This window comes from Saccoglossus kowalevskii, chromosome 3 (genome assembly GCF_978046115.1).
Source record: "Saccoglossus kowalevskii chromosome 3, keSacKowa6.1, whole genome shotgun sequence".
NCBI classification, from domain to species: domain Eukaryota; kingdom Metazoa; phylum Hemichordata; class Enteropneusta; family Harrimaniidae; genus Saccoglossus; species Saccoglossus kowalevskii.
This window is the reverse complement of record NC_140643.1, coordinates 17,851,624-17,868,975: the sequence shown is the minus strand read 5'-3', so window position 1 is coordinate 17,868,975 and position 17,352 is coordinate 17,851,624. Positions and strand designations below refer to the sequence as shown.

General features: G+C 35.6%; 1 protein-coding gene across 1 annotated transcript; it reads left to right on the top strand.

Moving 5' to 3' along the window:
• The first annotated feature begins 3,999 nt into the window (after positions 1-3,999).
• LOC102801607 (aminopeptidase N-like) lies at positions 4,000-11,166 on the top strand. The gene is made up of 17 exons (XM_006820915.3): positions 4,000-4,580; positions 5,823-6,111; positions 6,390-6,510; positions 6,619-6,776; positions 6,869-6,982; positions 7,077-7,211; positions 7,316-7,447; positions 7,695-7,897; positions 8,173-8,261; positions 8,533-8,666; positions 8,756-8,959; positions 9,086-9,162; positions 9,317-9,427; positions 9,554-9,715; positions 9,869-10,003; positions 10,738-10,810; positions 10,981-11,166. Exons 1-17 carry the CDS (start codon positions 4,000-4,002, stop codon positions 11,122-11,124), a joined length of 2,862 nt encoding a protein of 953 aa, XP_006820978.2. The 3' UTR covers positions 11,125-11,166.
• Positions 11,167-17,352: the final 6,186 nt, after the last annotated feature.

Genomic DNA, 17,352 nt, shown 5'->3' with positions numbered 1-17,352 from the left:
ATAGATTTGAAGAGACGTTCAGAATTTATAATAGTTAACACTCGTTGTATATCCCCAAACATTTTGACTACTCCTGTGCCGGTGACCAGTGTTTGGGCGAGCGGTCGGTGTTTTCAATAAGCGACGGAGCGAGAGAAAAAAAAAACACGGTAAAAATGTGGTCGTTTTCCGGTTGGAAAATACAGTGAGGTCGGAAATTAAGCGATCGTTTAAAAAATGGGAAGTTGGGCAAAATGAGTACTGTGGTTCAAGTGATATTAGCATATTTCTCATTTAGTTTTAACTCGTACAATATGTATTCACTCATTGTTTACTATAGCCAAAACGCTGTACGTGTCTTCACTTTCAGGTTAGTTCTTCCGCCGATTTCTCGCAACCAGCAACGTGAATTTTTATTTGGGATTTCGAGAAACATAACATGAATCGTTATCGCATTCATAACACAACACCTCTCCATGTTTCAACTTTTAGGTTGTCAGTTAACAAGGTCTTTCATAGTAGCATTTCTATGGGGATTGACGTACTAGCATGAATGGGTTCAGTTATCAGTGTTCACTGATGACATCATCTGACTGGCCCTCTTGAGGCGAAATGACGCCAGGCAAAGTAGGCGTTTGTCGTCTGCTTCACAGCCCGTTTTATACCCGATATTTAGGACATTTCGCAGCACATATAAGTTGTTTTTATCGACAGAATTCATTCATAGATCTCAAATTTTATGTACAGAGTGTCAAAAGCCACACCTCTGCTCCCCTTTAAGATCGAAACAAATGGTTGACACTGAGTATATCAGTGTTCTTGTCAAACAAGGGACTTTTTACGGCGAGATAAACTGTCGGTTGGCCTTTCATTATCCGAGCATGGCGGGATTTCTGAAAGAATCATGCGACGATTCTGTAATCTTCGTGGTATACACAATCTAATAACTTTGAAGTGGGTTGCATTGCAAATGAGGCAGTCTGTGAACAAAATTACGGGACTAAAACATTGCACGTTCCAACACCAACTCCAAAATATTATATTACTCAACACTTTCAAGCACTGAAGGGGATAACACGTGTGAATAATAATGACAAAGTTTCAACCAATTGTGTGATTGGAATATAGTCACGTGACTTCCAAACTACCGGTTGATTAATGCCCCCCCGGGGGGTCACTTTATATGCCGTGACTATCCCATGTGCGTTCCAAATTTAGCGGGGAAAGGGGTGTTTTTCACCTTCTAAAGCGGGTCCGCGTAAGAGGCAAATAGGCCCCCTTTAAAATTCTAATGCCCGCAATATGCCCTCGGGAATAAACTCACAGGGTTGCTGCGCCCCCTGTAGGCCCCCTCTTGCAACAACCACTTCCACACAACGTCCTAGGCCATAGCTTGTTTGAGTTGATCACATCCCACTTGAGTGAAAAAAAAAACGGCAGAGGATGCTCGCAATATATGTCTGCAATAGGGCCCGGGGGTATTTTTTTCTTCAATATGTCTGCTCTAGGGGATACTAAATTTACAGTGCGCCCGCAATAGGGAGTATGGTTTGGTAATGTGCTGCCAGCCCTAGGGCCTATTATTTTTTAGCAAGAAAGCACATGGTGTAAGGTTTTAATATAGAGTGACCCCCAGGGATTAATGAATGGTTGAATCGCCACGCGGGAACGCGACATTGTGTTCGTTACTTTTGATGTCTAATTATGCAAAAATCTTCTCACGCTGCCTCAAAATATAAAACGTACCCTAAAATAACTCACTCGTCTCCAAACTTATTCTGTCTTTCATTTTCTAGATAGACAACAAACTTTCGTTACGGACACTGGAAAATGTTACTAGTCCATAGTGTACATTGCAGGTCACCCATGTGCACGAGATCATCATGTACACGAAGCGTGGGAAGATAACTGACTGAATACATTGTCGATTCCACTTGCCATTGATCTATTATTAATTTCGTTGGGCTCGTAACAGTACCCCCCTAGCGTGTCAATAAAATTAACAGCCTCAAATTGAAAATTTTGATTTTCGTTGATAATTTTAAAATCCTATTTTTGAAATGGCGATTATATATGTATATTCATTTATTTATTCTAATTATAATGTAAGGAATTACCATATTTTCACGCACATACATGTACATTGGTGCCGACTTACCTATCATGGTGGCATGTAGTTATTAGCAGGAAAACATACAGTCTAATAAAATTCTTTCTAACATGTTTTTATTCCTGCAAATTAACTGTACACGCACGTGCATTATGCATGGTCCCGGAAGATAACAGACGCCCCACAGCTGGTCTGACTACACGATTAGATTAGGATTAAATAAAGGATGTCACAAGATGAAGGTGACCTTACGATGATGCAATTGTCCGCATTTTGCTGTATTATAATCGAGCATATACAATCATAATACATGTCGTATGGACAAGGCAAAATAATCCGCTTTAAGATTGATGTTACGACCGTTTATTTCATTTATTGTCAAACGTATGTTAAATTTATTGTTGGACTTACCAGCGTTGCAATCATTCGTTGTTGTATTATGGCGTCCGTGGTGTGGATGATGTTATTTTCATTATTACGTTAAAACGATAACGTAGTGATTTTAATTACATTGTATTCGGGTGTGAAATATACTTAACCGCTTCAAAACACGTATATTATTAACGGGATGCATTAAATAGCATAATATGTTTAAATATAATTAAGTAAAGGGTGCAAGCTACAACGTGCAAGTTATTTTACAGCCTGTATTTAAGGGCATGAAATCAATGTGTTGTGCACGCCATGCATGTATAAACAAATGTCTGAAAGTTAACCAACTATAACTGATTAATAAAAATGGATTCCAATAATCATAAGAAAATAAAGAAGAAAATGTTATAATGTAATGTTAGTCGCGACACAAATCATTTGTTCTCAAATGTACAAATAATAAGTCAAAAGAAAGATGTGTTTTTATTAAACGTGTTTAAGACGGGTGTATTTAAAGGGCCGTGGTCGTCGCGCAACGCCCCGTACGACATGGACACCATGTACTTCAAACACGCGCTGGTCACAAGGCATATATGACAATTATTTTATAGTAAATATAAACTACTTGATTTCCACAATGTCCAGAATGTAATGAGAATGAAAGCAAATCTATATTTATGTGCTAATACAAAACAATGTGTTTAATATTGATCCAAAGTGACTAATATCATGTGAAAGGTTTGCAAATTGTATATCTGAAAAGCTATTAAAACGATTGCATTATTTTTTTAGTTAAATATTAAAATTAGATGTGATTGTTGACGTCCCTTCAAAATCAAATTCGAAATCAAAAGAATGAGAAGCGACTATATTATAACTTTACGTATTTTAATATATATTCAAATTTTCACTCAGTTTTTTGAATATGTGTCCTGATACATTCACACCATGTATTCAACTAGCTGTTGAAATGAACATTGAAAAGTATAAAAAATACTAATGAAACCTGATGTATTACGAACCAAGTACAGATAACCATAAGAACACTATGGTTTAGAAGTTACATCTGCCCATCATCTGTTCTTATTCGTATATTAACGTGTTTTGAAGTATATCTTTCATTTTTAGCGAACGTTCGACGAATTATGATAAATACAATAATTTTCAGGGATTTTTTATTCTTTCCAACCAAAAATTGTCAGTTCTGTTCTCCAACTAAGCAGGGTCTATTACAAACAAACTTAATACACACATTTTCCAGGTTAGTACTTATTATAACAGTACGAGTTACAACGAGGTACTTTGGTTCTCTATATTTTAACACTGTACGTTTAAGACTCACCATTACTATTATTGCAATATTCTAAACGTGCAAACACAAAAAAGCATGGGAAAGCGACATATGTTTTTAACACGGTGTATACACGTGATTTCCTGTTATAAAACAAGGATTGAGCCGGTTTACCACAAGTCTTCGAACCACTTACGCAAGTAGCGTCACTTCGCGACGACGAGCACACATAATGTTACCTGTAACAATGGGAGGCGATCGTGGTAAAGCGGAAAAGAAAAGCAGCCGCACTAGAATATGTGCAACGTTGATTCCTATTGTGCTAGCATGTTGCATTATAGGGAGTACTGGTGAAAACGTCGAGATGTCGAGGCCCCTGCAACAGTTGCCTGCCGTTGACGAAGATATACATGTTACCAATGAAGAATCGGGTGGGTTGCTTCCAACGACATTGGAACCATACCACTACAAAGTGTGGCTTCAGCCATATTTCACGGAGTCGAAAGACGGATCAAAATTTCTCGATCTAGACGGTAAAGTTGATATTTATTTTAACTGTATTGAGGATACTCGCAATATTACAGTTCATCACGAGTACATGACAATTTTAAAATACGAACTTTATGACATTAGTGGCGAGGTGGATAAACTCCTTCAAACAGAAAGCAACACTACGATCACTGGGTGGGATTGGTACATCATAACCTCAATGGGTTCCTTGCAAGCTGGGGTCAATTATCGCTTATATATGGAATATGTGGGTACTGTGAATCATCTCGACAACTTTGGTTTCTACATGGGTACATATACAGAAGACGCGATCGTCAAGTAAGTGCCTTACTCCAATATTTATAAATATGCTTATTAATAAGCAATCCTCTTCATTGAAGTATTTTTATCTTTAAAAATAATAATCTTAACGAATCAAGACATATAGTAAAATTAGCTATCTAATAAAATAATCAAACATATCGTAATCAATCATAGCATTTTTGTATATTTTCTTTATTAAATTCTTTAGAAGTTTTCTTCAATACAATAACCTTTCACTAATAACAGTTCAGGAGATGTTTGTTATTAGTGACACCGACAGTGATGTAAATTCGTGTGTCTATAATCAGTCTTATCTACACCCTGGCTAGCCAAAAGGCATTCCCCATGTACAATTTGTACTTATGGAATTAAAAAGACGCCGGGTCACTTTCTAAGGATTTCTTTAACTTGGTGCCGGCCAATTGTAGCATATTAACGTAAGCGCGTGATGAAATTGCGAAATTTCTAGATATGAAGTCGATATGATATGAAGTATAAACACATTGTATAATGATTTGCATAGTACAACGACGCCATGGTGTTATATCTAACGGGTTGTCCGGTTCCAAAGTACATTAGATAAGCGATCGAGAATGCAATAATCGAATCAATTTCATCATTGTGTGAGTTGGGTCATACAAATAAGGACACATTTTTGAACACGCGTCATTGTTTATTTAGGGCATGTCGATTAGAGAGAAGAGGGAACATCAGTCAGCGACATGCGCACTGACGGAAAGAAATATTTACATCTTAGATAATTACCATAACAATATGCAAGACATGATATCAATTATCTTTGGTAACACATTGTAGCGCTGCGGCATTAAACATTGAAAGGTAAAAACGTTCCAGAACTCACTATTTAAATGTGATTGACGCATGCGCGTATCACATTGATCTCATTATCTGCGTTAATGGTAGACAACTATAAGTAGGTTAAAAAATAATTAAAATAAGAATTTGCATAAATTTGCGGATCTTCATCAAGAATCCAAGTCACGTGTATACGATTACTCAGAAATACGAACTGGCAAGTTAAACCGAGATCGAGAGTTACAGTAATTCGGACATATTACCCCTAAAAACTATACAAGCATTCGTTGGTTCACGTTATAACAGACTCGAAAACGCACGCATTGTATCAATTCAGAATGTAAATACTGTACACATTTGAAGATCTCAAATACTATGGGAATGGTTAGCTTTACCTGGCTAGTATTTATTCCGATTTTTTGTTTATATATTTATTTGTAGGACGTTTGTTGCTAGTCAATTTGAAGCAATCGCCGCCCGTAGAGCCTTCCCTTGTTTTGATGAGCCAGCTTATAAGGCAACGTTCGACACCGCGTTAGTGTACAGACCGGAATACGTGGCACTGTCCAATACGTATTCCATTTTAAACGACACCTACTATGATCCGAACACCGATGAAGTGTGGAGTGTTACCTACTTTGGTACAACCGTCAAAATGTCCACTTATCTGAACGCCTACACTGTGGGTGACTGGGCATGTGTGCAAAGTACTACACGTAATGGAATAGATGTAAGTAATATAATTGCCTCACTTTAATTTAGGAAGTTATAACCGGTAGCAGGTAATACCGTGAGTGATCTTCCGTCTCATGTACATCATGTGAAGCCATGTATATGCCATGTAGTATTCTATGCTACTTTGTGATTTGTCAAGAGCTTTGATGTATGCGCGTAATGGCGCAAAGTGACTATATTATATGGTCATATAATGTATGAATTGATGTAAATATTTCCATATTGTGATTGTTACGTTGTCACATCCATTTTATGTGGTATTTATTTTATCAGCTCCGAATATGGTGCCAGCCCTCGTTGCTTTATCAGGCGGAATACGCATTGAACGTTGGAATGGTACAGCTTAGTAATTTTGAAGATCTTTGGAATATTCCATATCCAATGGCAAAAATGGGTAAGAAACATAAACTCATATGTGAACACGTAATAAATAATGTAGACGCTACATGTATTCTTTTCTCAAGTACTGTAATGTTTTGCCATACATTATTGCTATTTGTAGATATGTCTGCGCTACCTGTATTCTCATCTGGCGCGATGGAAAACTGGGGTCTGGTCTTTTACAGAGAAAACTATTTACTCTACAGCATTGAAGCGGGGCACACACCAGACCGGAGGAAAGACGTGGCACAAGTTATCGCTCATGAACTTATACATCAGGTAATGATTAAAATAGGTAAATTACATCACAGAGGCGATTTATCTAATATTTATATAAATAAAAACCAACATTTCGAGTGTGTTCGTTTCAGTGGTTTGGGAATTTGGTCACAATGGAGTGGTGGAGTCATCTATGGCTGAATGAAGGATTTGCTACATATTTCGAATACGTGGGTACACACTGGGTGGAGCCGGGTTTCGAAATGGTAAGTGTTTGTCATCAAATGTATTCAAGATGTATTCAAATATGTACACTCATTAGATATCTCAGGTCATACGTATTATTGTTTTGTGTTGCAGTTTGAGCAATTCTTCCAGAAGGAAGCGCAATATGGCACTTTCCAGTCAGACCAACAGGGCGATTCCCATCCGCTTATAATGGATGTTGCACCGAATGATGCAAATAGCATGTTCAACGCTATGACGTATTTGAAGGTGAGAATTCTATTTTTATCATCAGTATTTTTATTTTAGTAATTGAATATATATTCTCACCAATGAGCGAGAGTTATATGACATGATACTTTAAATGTATATAGGGAGGATGCATAATCAAGTTAATGGATGGATTTGTTGGAGTGGATCTGATGTTTGAAGGTTTCCGCAATTATCTTAATCAATTTTCCTACGACAATGCCGTGTCTGACGATTTGTGGGCAGCTTTGACACAGGTAAGCGATTAAAGTAACTCCTAAAATTACCAGTTTAATTGGCGTATCGAATGCAAAACATTTGAACTTCTAAGAATGTATGTATGTTTCTACCAAAAAAATGATTTTTTTTCTAAGGTAAGCAATGTAAGCAATTGGGAAAGTGGTGTTAACAAATGCATTATTTCAATTAATATGCAATTATCAAATGAAAAACAAAAATATAACTGTGTGTTTCTTTACGTTATTTAATTCCATCCACCACCAGACGATAGAACTGGACATGGGAGGAAACATGAAAGATATTTTCGGATATAATATGAAAGAACTTATGGATCCTTGGACTTTACAAATGGGATTCCCCGTTGTGAATCTCACTCGAACATCGACCACTGCTATACAAGCCGATCAGGGACACTTCTTAATAGACCCAAACGACGTAGTAGAAGATGAAGAATATGGAAATTTAGGGTAAGAAATGCTCTAAATCTTTTAATAATCGAAGAGGAATTGTAGTTTTTGGCGCTTGATATTGTTTTATAAAATATTTCGGACATTGTTTATCAGTCCAGCGACATGTATGCGAATAATTATATATATTTTTGCGTACTACGAATACTAGAGATTGTGACCGTTTGTCTTCGCTCATTTCAGTTTGAACTACTCGATTGTTTTTTTTTGTGAATACAATTTGGTATATATGTGACGTATTCAGTTTGTTTGATTGTTGTTTTGTGTCTTCACAGATATGTATGGCATGTACCATTAACATTCACCCACAAAACTGAACAATTGTTTACCAATCCGAACATGGAATGGCTCCATTTATCATCCGGTGAGTACGGATATTATATTTGGTAGCGTATTCAAAAGTATTGCGTCATGTATGTATGCGACTTTGGAATTTTAGTCTTCAATGTCGGTAAAGATATTTCTTAAAACATGAACGAAAGCTTGCATTAGGTAACTGAGACAGACAACTACACATCGGAATAAGTGCAGGCGTGTATGAAAAGTGCATATTTGTGTGGACATTCTGTAAATATATTACAAGAAAACATACAAGTGACTTTCTCTAATTGTTGATGTTTTTGTTCCTAATGTAGCGGTGCTGACATTGGATGGCGCCACTGATAATGATTGGTATATTGCTAATATCAACCAGACTGCTCTGATACGGGTTAACTATGACGTAGACAATTGGGGAAAACTCACTCAACAATTATTAGTCGACTATAAGGTAAAGATAACAAATATGTTTTAAAAAGTATGCGAGATATATATACTTACTTAGTATAATCACTACATTTAAATTGTTTATTATTCTAGGCACTCCCTGTAAGAAATCGAGCACACCTTATAAACGATGCCCTAGTCCTAGGTCAAGCTCAACAACTAGATCACGTTGTATCCATGGAGATAATTCAGTATTTGTACAACGAAATTGAGTATATGCCATGGCAAGCCTATGAAGATGAGCAATACTACACAAAGTACATGTTATGGCGAACGTCTACGTATGGCTTGTTACAGGTCGGTCGCAGCACTAGCATTACAATTTCGCTCTTGTTTACACAATTTATGAAACGTGTTACGACGTTGCTTTTGGCGTTTTGACATTATTTCGAATGTAACATATTAGCTGTCTATCATTCCCAGAATTACATTAGGGATTTAGTGAGTCCGAATTATGCTTCATTGGAATGGAATTTTGACTACACGGAAGACATTGACTAGTAAGTACGAACAGTCCATCTTTCACAAACTTCCAAAGTATTAAGAGACACTGTCGTTTACATTTGTAATTTGTAGGCACGTAACAATTCTGTGTTGTCTTGGTATATTGTATTCTTATGATTTACTATTTAATTTCAACAACTTTGCTTTAAGTTTTCGACGTTTAGATACCCTGAGAATAGCATGTGATTATAATCACGCCGACTGTGTTGCCAATGCTACAAATCAGTATGCTGCATGGATGGCTGACCCAGACAACAACAAGTCAGTACAAACTTTCTACCACTATATGCAATAAAGTGTTAGCATTTTACTAATTGTGCTTATCAACAGATGTATAATCCACATGGCCTAACATTTAAATGCACTTATCTAAATATTTATTTTTAGGATAGAAATAAATATGCGCAGTACCGTCTACTGTACAGCCATTCGCCATGGCGGAGAAAACGAGTGGAACTTTGCGTATAACCGACAGCGGATAGATCCCGAAGAACAAAACCGTTTACGATCAGCCATGGGTTGTACACAACTAAACTACTTGCTAACAGGGTGAGTAATTGAGTATTCCTTGAGTTTGTAACACTATGGTGACTAGGTGTATCATTTCCAATAGTCCAGCTGGTGTTGAAAATATCAGCAAGAGAGATGTAGGTAATACCCTAATAACGTTGCGTTGATATAATGTGTGTCTGACTGCAACAGGTACATGGAAGAAGCTCTAACAGGAGATGAATTCGGTGCACGAATTACTATTGGATTCGTGCGAGATAACTCTGCCTTAGGATTCAGCCTAGCATGGACTTTCACAGTTGATAACTTCGAAGCGTTGAATACAATGTAAGTGTATATTGTATATTATTGTCTTTTCCTGAGTTGGTATTTGTAAGTATGAATTCTACTATTTTTTCCGAGAATCAGCACTCTGTACAAAGAATAGTTGAAAATATATACAGTGAATTGAGTCATGATTTTGAAATTAGTTAATACGGCGTTTTTTGTAGCTAAGTATTTTTATTATACATGAACAACCTAAAATTCCGTAATATGTTCAGTTTAGTAATTATTACATTGGTCATATTGCTCATTATACATCTGTTACAGCGTGCCGTAATTTTGCGGTATTTGACAGGGTATTTTCATCCTACCATATTAGGAAATGCGCATTCCAAATAATATGGAATGATTACGCACGTAAGCATCCTCTGATAATTAAAACAAACATGGCTGCCACCAGAATTTGACCAGACTCCACACAAAAAAGTTCGCTGATTCTGTTCTAAACATTTTGAATTTTGACATACTCATGGTGTATCTTTGGAAGGAAAAGATGTATAATAATAAGGTTATTACAAAAATACCACAAAGTATGCACTCAGACAGTACGCTGCGCGTCGGTCGATACTCCTGGACCAGCTGTACTGTCTTCGTGCATACTTTGAGGTATTCTCGTAATAACCTTATATTATAACATACTATAGCAAATGATACAGCACTAATGTATTATTTCATCTTTTATATTGACATTGACATATGTGCAAATTTAATCGTATTGATCGGTATTTCAACTCTAGATATGGGGACAGTGCATTCGATATAGCCTGGACATTTGCAAATCAAATGAACACAAACAAAGACCTGCTTGAGGTAATGTAATGTGTATTGGGAAATATTTCTTTTCTTTGGGTTTTATTTATGTGTCTTTACTTGCTTGCGTATTGTAACTCACGTCGGAATTCGGAAGTCATGAATCGAAATATTCAAATTAGAATATAAATTCTTCATTAATAAATTATGTAAATGTTGTATCCTCGTAGTTGAACGCCTTCGGGAATGTATATAGCGATATGCCAGTCGAAGCAGCAAATGATTTTAATGAAGCCGTGAAACGAGTTGAAACGAATATTTTGTGGATGGAACGAAATGAGGACCAAATACGTGTATTCCTGGAATCGTTATAAATATGTTATTAATTAAATATTTCTTTGAATAAAATAAAATAAGTAGAATGTGTTTTATTTGGAGATTCATAAGGGAGATAGACATTGAAATCACAAAACTGTGAACGATCTATTGGGAATGGTATGCGATGTGAACACTGCTGTTCTTATGTGATCAATGGTATTACAACATAAGATTAGTATACAGTCATTTGCTGTAGAATACAATTGGTATTGTCTATCACTATTAGGCAAATGAGAGAACACATATCTTTCTAAAGGTTTTATTGTTTTATTTTGGCGTTTACTTGGCCACGTTGTATCTTGGCACCCCATTAATTATTGGTGAATGTTATAACTGTGTATGTTTTGATAGTTAAAGATTGACAATCAGAGGATTCATTGCCGTAAAATGACTCTGCGTGTTCACGTAATAACGCTCGCTATTTTCCCAGAGCGATGTGCCTCTGCTAACTTAAATGATTTTCGTTACTTTGTTTGATCATTGAGGAACACATGGAAGTGACATTTGTATGTAGTATATCAAGTTGAAAAAAAAATGTTTCATTTCGAATAACCGGATCTGTCTCTGCACTCGTACGAACATCTTTTTCTGGTGGTTCCGGTAAATTCCGAGAACAAATGTAACAATAGCACGATGCCATTGTCTCGCTCTGATGTTTGTGGGTATGAATATTTCTACTCGTGATGCGATGTTTTCATCCTATATAAACAGAATATACCACATTATATTACTTTCTCGCAATAACAGCCACGATATATGTATAGGACCGGGCACGTCATTAGCATGACAAGGATTCTGTCCACGAAGGTTGCTAACGCCGGCACTCAGAATTGCTGTCCAGAACAAAAAAGTAGCCGCAGGATTCTGTTTCCACTTTGACAAAATGGCTGCCGGTTCGCAGGTCAATGTCTCAAAATACGTATTTTAGATGTTATTGCGAAAATAAGGCGTACTAGTAATTATTCGTAATATCGAGTTGATTGGTTGAAGCATTATTGAGAAACAAATAACTTTGTTAGCATATTCCCCAAAAAAGATGACAGACGCACCACGTTACTGAACAAAACTATCTTTCTCGTGAGAAGATTTGGTCATAGCTGCTAATACCAAATATTAAGTTGATTGGTTAAAGCACCTATGAAATATCAATGATCTCAATTTTTTGTGAAAATTCAATATGGTGACCAAACCAAGAAACTGATCCAAATTATTTTAGGAGTCTGAAGGAGTTCAATATAAAAATGTCAAAATCAAAAATTACAACCAAATCACTTGACAACCATAAACAGATTTTCAAACTTTGTGCTTTACACCTATATGCTGAAAAATAAAGTTTTCGCCATTTCCCTCTGGAAAAAGCGGAAAAGTCGTGCAACCGATAAATGGCTTGTATCTTATGCACATGGGATGTTTAGTAGTATATGCCGTAACAGATTCAGATCACTTAGGACATCAGACACATTCGGTTTAAAGGGCGGTGGTCGTCGCGCCGCGTCCTGTTCGATATGGGACTCGTAGCGACGTATACAACGCGTGTAAAATACATTGTTTGTTTACATGAAATTCGAACACGCGCTGTGCGACCACCACCGCGCTTTATGACTACTAAGTATACAAGTTCAAAATAGCCCTAATTTACATAGGAATTTGAGTAGATGCAGATTAGTGGTTTCTCGATCAAGCTATAGAATAAAATAGCGGAAGAAGAGGAGGAAGAAGAAGAAAAATCTGAACAATAACAGTAGGAGCCCAAGTCCTGCTAGGGTCTCTAATGAATAATTTGTACACATAATTAAGATACTGGTAGCATTGGATTGTCAAAACTTCCTGATATGCAGCAGTGGGTCGTCTGCGAGTAGTCTGCTATGTAATTACAGGGTATTGGTTTAAGTCGCCAATGTGTGGTGACTCGTCAGTGTAACAGTACACTAGATCTACATGCATGTGCATAAACAGAGTATTATATTGCCCATTGTTAGTCCAGCATAATATTGCGACAGTAAGCAGCACGCAACATATACTTTTGAATTAGCAACACACTTGTTAGAATATTGATTATAAAGCGGAAGCGTTGACAACCTGGATGTTAAATCACTTGCTGTAATTGTTCATATAAAGATCATACGCGATTTGGCACTTCAAAGAAATTAGCTAATTAACATATTGCATGTTAGGAATATTGTATTGACTATTAAGCTATCAATAATTATGATTTCTAACCTATATAACAACAAAAACTGATTATGTAATTAACGTATTCCATACCAGGTATTTTACTGATCACGTTGCTATCATAATTGTTTCTCTAATTTGAAAAATTATAGGGTTTTAATAATTCTGTTCTTTCTATTTCATTGTTTCTGTGGTACATATTATATTCTCACATAATTCAAGTGCTAGTAAAACTTATGTAAGTGCAATGATCGGCAGTGCCTCATGTACAGTATGGGATTGTAGACAAAAGTGCTGTAATGATATATTTATAGAACAGCTCTCAATGTGTTTGAACATTTGTTTAACTAGGGGAGCATATTAGCTACTCGATTGAATTTTTTTTTAACTAGGGAGCATGGTGGCTACACAGTAAATCTATGTGTATAAAAATATGACACATTTTTATCCCCACATTAAAAACACTTAAAGTGATTATAATCTGCATAACTGCGAGAAGTGTATATTATGAAAACACTTTTAGTGAAACATTTCAGGGATGTTTTTATCCATAACACATTAGAAAGACGTTTTTTAAAGTGTTTCCACCAGAAACATGTATATAAAGATGTTTTTACTGGTCACATATTTCTAAAGTGTTTCCACCAGGAACATGTATAAAACGCGTTTATTATCACAACACTTTTTAAAAATAATTTACTAAACATACATTTTGTAAAATGTTTCCATCAGAAACATGTATAAAACGTGCTTATTATCAAAACACTTTTAAAAGTGCTTTTACTAGTCACACATTTGTAAAGTGTTTCCACCAGGAACATGTATTTTCAAGCTTATTATCACAAAGAGTTTCCACCAGAAATATTTATTGAAAAAGTGTTTTAACAGTAAAACACGATATTGACAAGTGTTAATAACAGAGACACATTTTAAAATGTATTTACACTGATTACATGATAAAAATCATTAAAATTATTATTTCTGAAAACAAAATATATCAAATGATGCGTTTCATGATGAGGTACTTTACACTATTATACAGTAATCATAACAAACGATAAACAAATCACATAATCAAGTAAGAATGTATTTCTAAATATAAACATTAATAAAGTAAGTTCGAGTTAAGAAAGCCAGACATGTATAGTGGTTGTAAAAGATATTATCAATCGCGTGAGTAAATGTGTTTACTTGTACTAAAATTCAAACCTTTCGTGAAACTGTAGATACAATACCAGATATTTGCAAAAATTGACACTTCAAAACAGATGAGTAATTAACTGAAACGAACAATAACATCTTTGAACCCTCTCAGAAGTAACCCATATTAACAGGACAAAATTAATTCCCAACATTAGCAGTTTCATCTTGTTCGCTCTGATCGCTTATCTTAAAATCTGAAAAGTATAATATTATCAAAATGTAGTGAGTAATGTTCGAATAATTATCATTATTGTTTCAAACAATGCGATATACGATGAAAATATTATTGTTGTTATAAACTAACGCGCATGTAATGAGATGGCGAAAATATTACCACAAACGAATTGAACTGAAATTTCCTGTTAAATTCTGCAACATTTCTATGATTTTATTTGGTAAATCAGATATTGATCTGGGGGTGTTGGCATGGACGTAATGTGGTATGAAATTGTCTGGCCCTGTAAATTCATGAACTTCAGTTTAATCAGTTATGCCGAACATAAAGAAATGAATGGAGGCCGCTGCAAATATCAATGTAGTACACAACTGCCGACGCTGGCTCTATCAATTACACTTTCCACACGCTTCGTAGCGGAGTAACAATATCATCATACCTTCAGGTTTGTTTAGGATAACGTCCGGTTCCTTTCTTTCCTCGGAAAATCAAAAAAGACTTCAAGTTGTTATTGCTTCTCTAACGAATATGCCACCTGTCCACAAATGCTCCCGATAGTATCATTCAATCATGAATGGACGTGCGCACGACACAAGTTACCATTACTTGAACAGGCAACATACATTAACGTCAACAGTCGTTTACGAAAGGTATCTCAAAATATTTGCAAAGAAGTAGCAAACTTATTTATTGTTCAATATTTGTTTTCATATTGTATTTATTGTATTATTTACATTTCTAAATAACAATTGAATGGTTATGTATTATTAGAGGCCTAAAGGAGCTCGTTTAAATTAGGCGACAATTTGCACAGGTGCGTGGTAATCACCATATTGGAATTCAACACCGAGGTTCCGCCAATAAGAGCTGTAAAGGAATTGAATCTAATGATTAGATCACATGGAATAATTGCCTGTTTAGCGCAGCGTCATCCAGCTTACTAACTCGAACATTGATAACATCACGGTGCATGTTTAATTCCATCGGTTATTAAACTTGTGACAGGTACATGGTATGCACACTCGTAAAATACTAAAATCGGTAAATGTATCGCTACATGCACAGTATGACTTGCTGTCAAATGTTTTTCCCAATAAATATGCTGCATACAGTCGATAATAAGTGTCTATTATAGATGCATACCGTAGACGGCATACAAAAGTGTCCTGTATATAATCGGGTGTTTTAGGTTGAATCATTGCATGTTTGTTTGTTTTCTGAAGTGCCTCAAAATAAAACAGTTTCAAAGAAAAGTGCGTTAGGTACTCTTATGACCGTTTGTTCATGTCATATATGTAAACACTCATAAAACATGCATAGTCGGGTGTTTTACCTTGAAACATTACATGTGTGTTTGTTTTAGAAAGTGTTTCAAGACAAAACAATTTGTAAGAAAAGTGTTTTAGTTACACTGATGAAATTGTGTACATGTCGTATATATAAACACTTATAAAACATGCATAGTCATGCAGAGTGTTTTACCTTGAAACAATACATGTGCTCCATGATAAAACAATTTAACAATTTGGAAGAAAAGTGTTTTAGTGTTTTACTCGCATGAACACAATGTGTATTATACATTAACACTCGAGAAAAAAAACATGTGAGAATGCTCATATGTCATTGTAACTACAACTACCGTTCACCAAATGCGGATTAATAAAATCCGTTAGGCCACGATGTACTTAATTTACCATGTGTCTCGATTTCCAGTTATACTTAGGTTGGTAAGACCATATAGGTTGGTGCGTGACATTATTTTCTGGAGGTAATGTCATGACCCATCGCATCATTACGTCACTTTCTGTGATTGTCTAGTTGGCATATATACCGTAGTGTTTACTCACGAGTCCCCAGACTCTTCACTCAATTTTGCATAAAGGTGGACGCATTAGCCCTTAAATGTTCTATCAATAAACACTTTAATTACACATTTATGTCACCGTAAAACACTCAGTGTTTTATTTCGGAAAAGTGTATTTTTGTGTGTTTACAATGTGCTTAATTTTCATCAAAAAGTGTTTTAATAACTCCCTAAAACACTTTTCTAAAAATACTAAAACACTACTGTTTTGATAGAAAATACAAGTGTTTTATTATATAATACACATGTTTTTAATTACAACAGTGTGTTTTCAATTAAAACGGTGTGTTTTAATGGAAAACATGAAAGTGCTTCCGAGATTTACAGTGTACTCAATTGTTAGTGTTTTTCGGGTGTAATTGAGAACTATATCAAAATGACAACATTGATTATATATGTATATAGGTATTTTTTTTATTCAGCGATAAGGCTAAAAACAAGGCTACTGTAAATGTTCTAAATAGTGTTAGGTAATATAACCGAACGTGCTCTTATAAATGAAAAAACTGAAGACATTACACTATTAGATACTTGAGGCATTGCTGTTAAATTAGGTTGATTTGAACTGATTACTGCCATCATACCTGCTGTTTACTCAAACGTTGAACGACATTTTCGTTTGGGGACCTAAAATGTGATATTTCACATGGACCCCATTTCTAGTTAACATATGATATAACAGAAAATGCCATTGAGATTGAAATCAGGTTTTACTTCTACAATATAAAGACCATTTATGCGGGCTATTCCGAAATTACACAACACTGAGTTTGCATTAGGTGGTATGAAAACAGAGAAATTTTTCTTCTC

Bases quoted from the DNA above. Each gene is read 5' to 3' on its own strand.
- LOC102801607 (XM_006820915.3), top strand. From the start codon at position 4,000: ATGGGAGGCGATCGTGGTAAAGCGGAAAAGAAAAGCAGCCGCACTAGA. The intron at 7,448-7,694 runs GTAAGCGATTAA...ATCCACCACCAG, and splicing joins TGTGGGCAGCTTTGACACAG to ACGATAGAACTGGACATGGG. The intron at 9,716-9,868 runs GTGAGTAATTGA...TGACTGCAACAG, and splicing joins CTAAACTACTTGCTAACAGG to GTACATGGAAGAAGCTCTAA.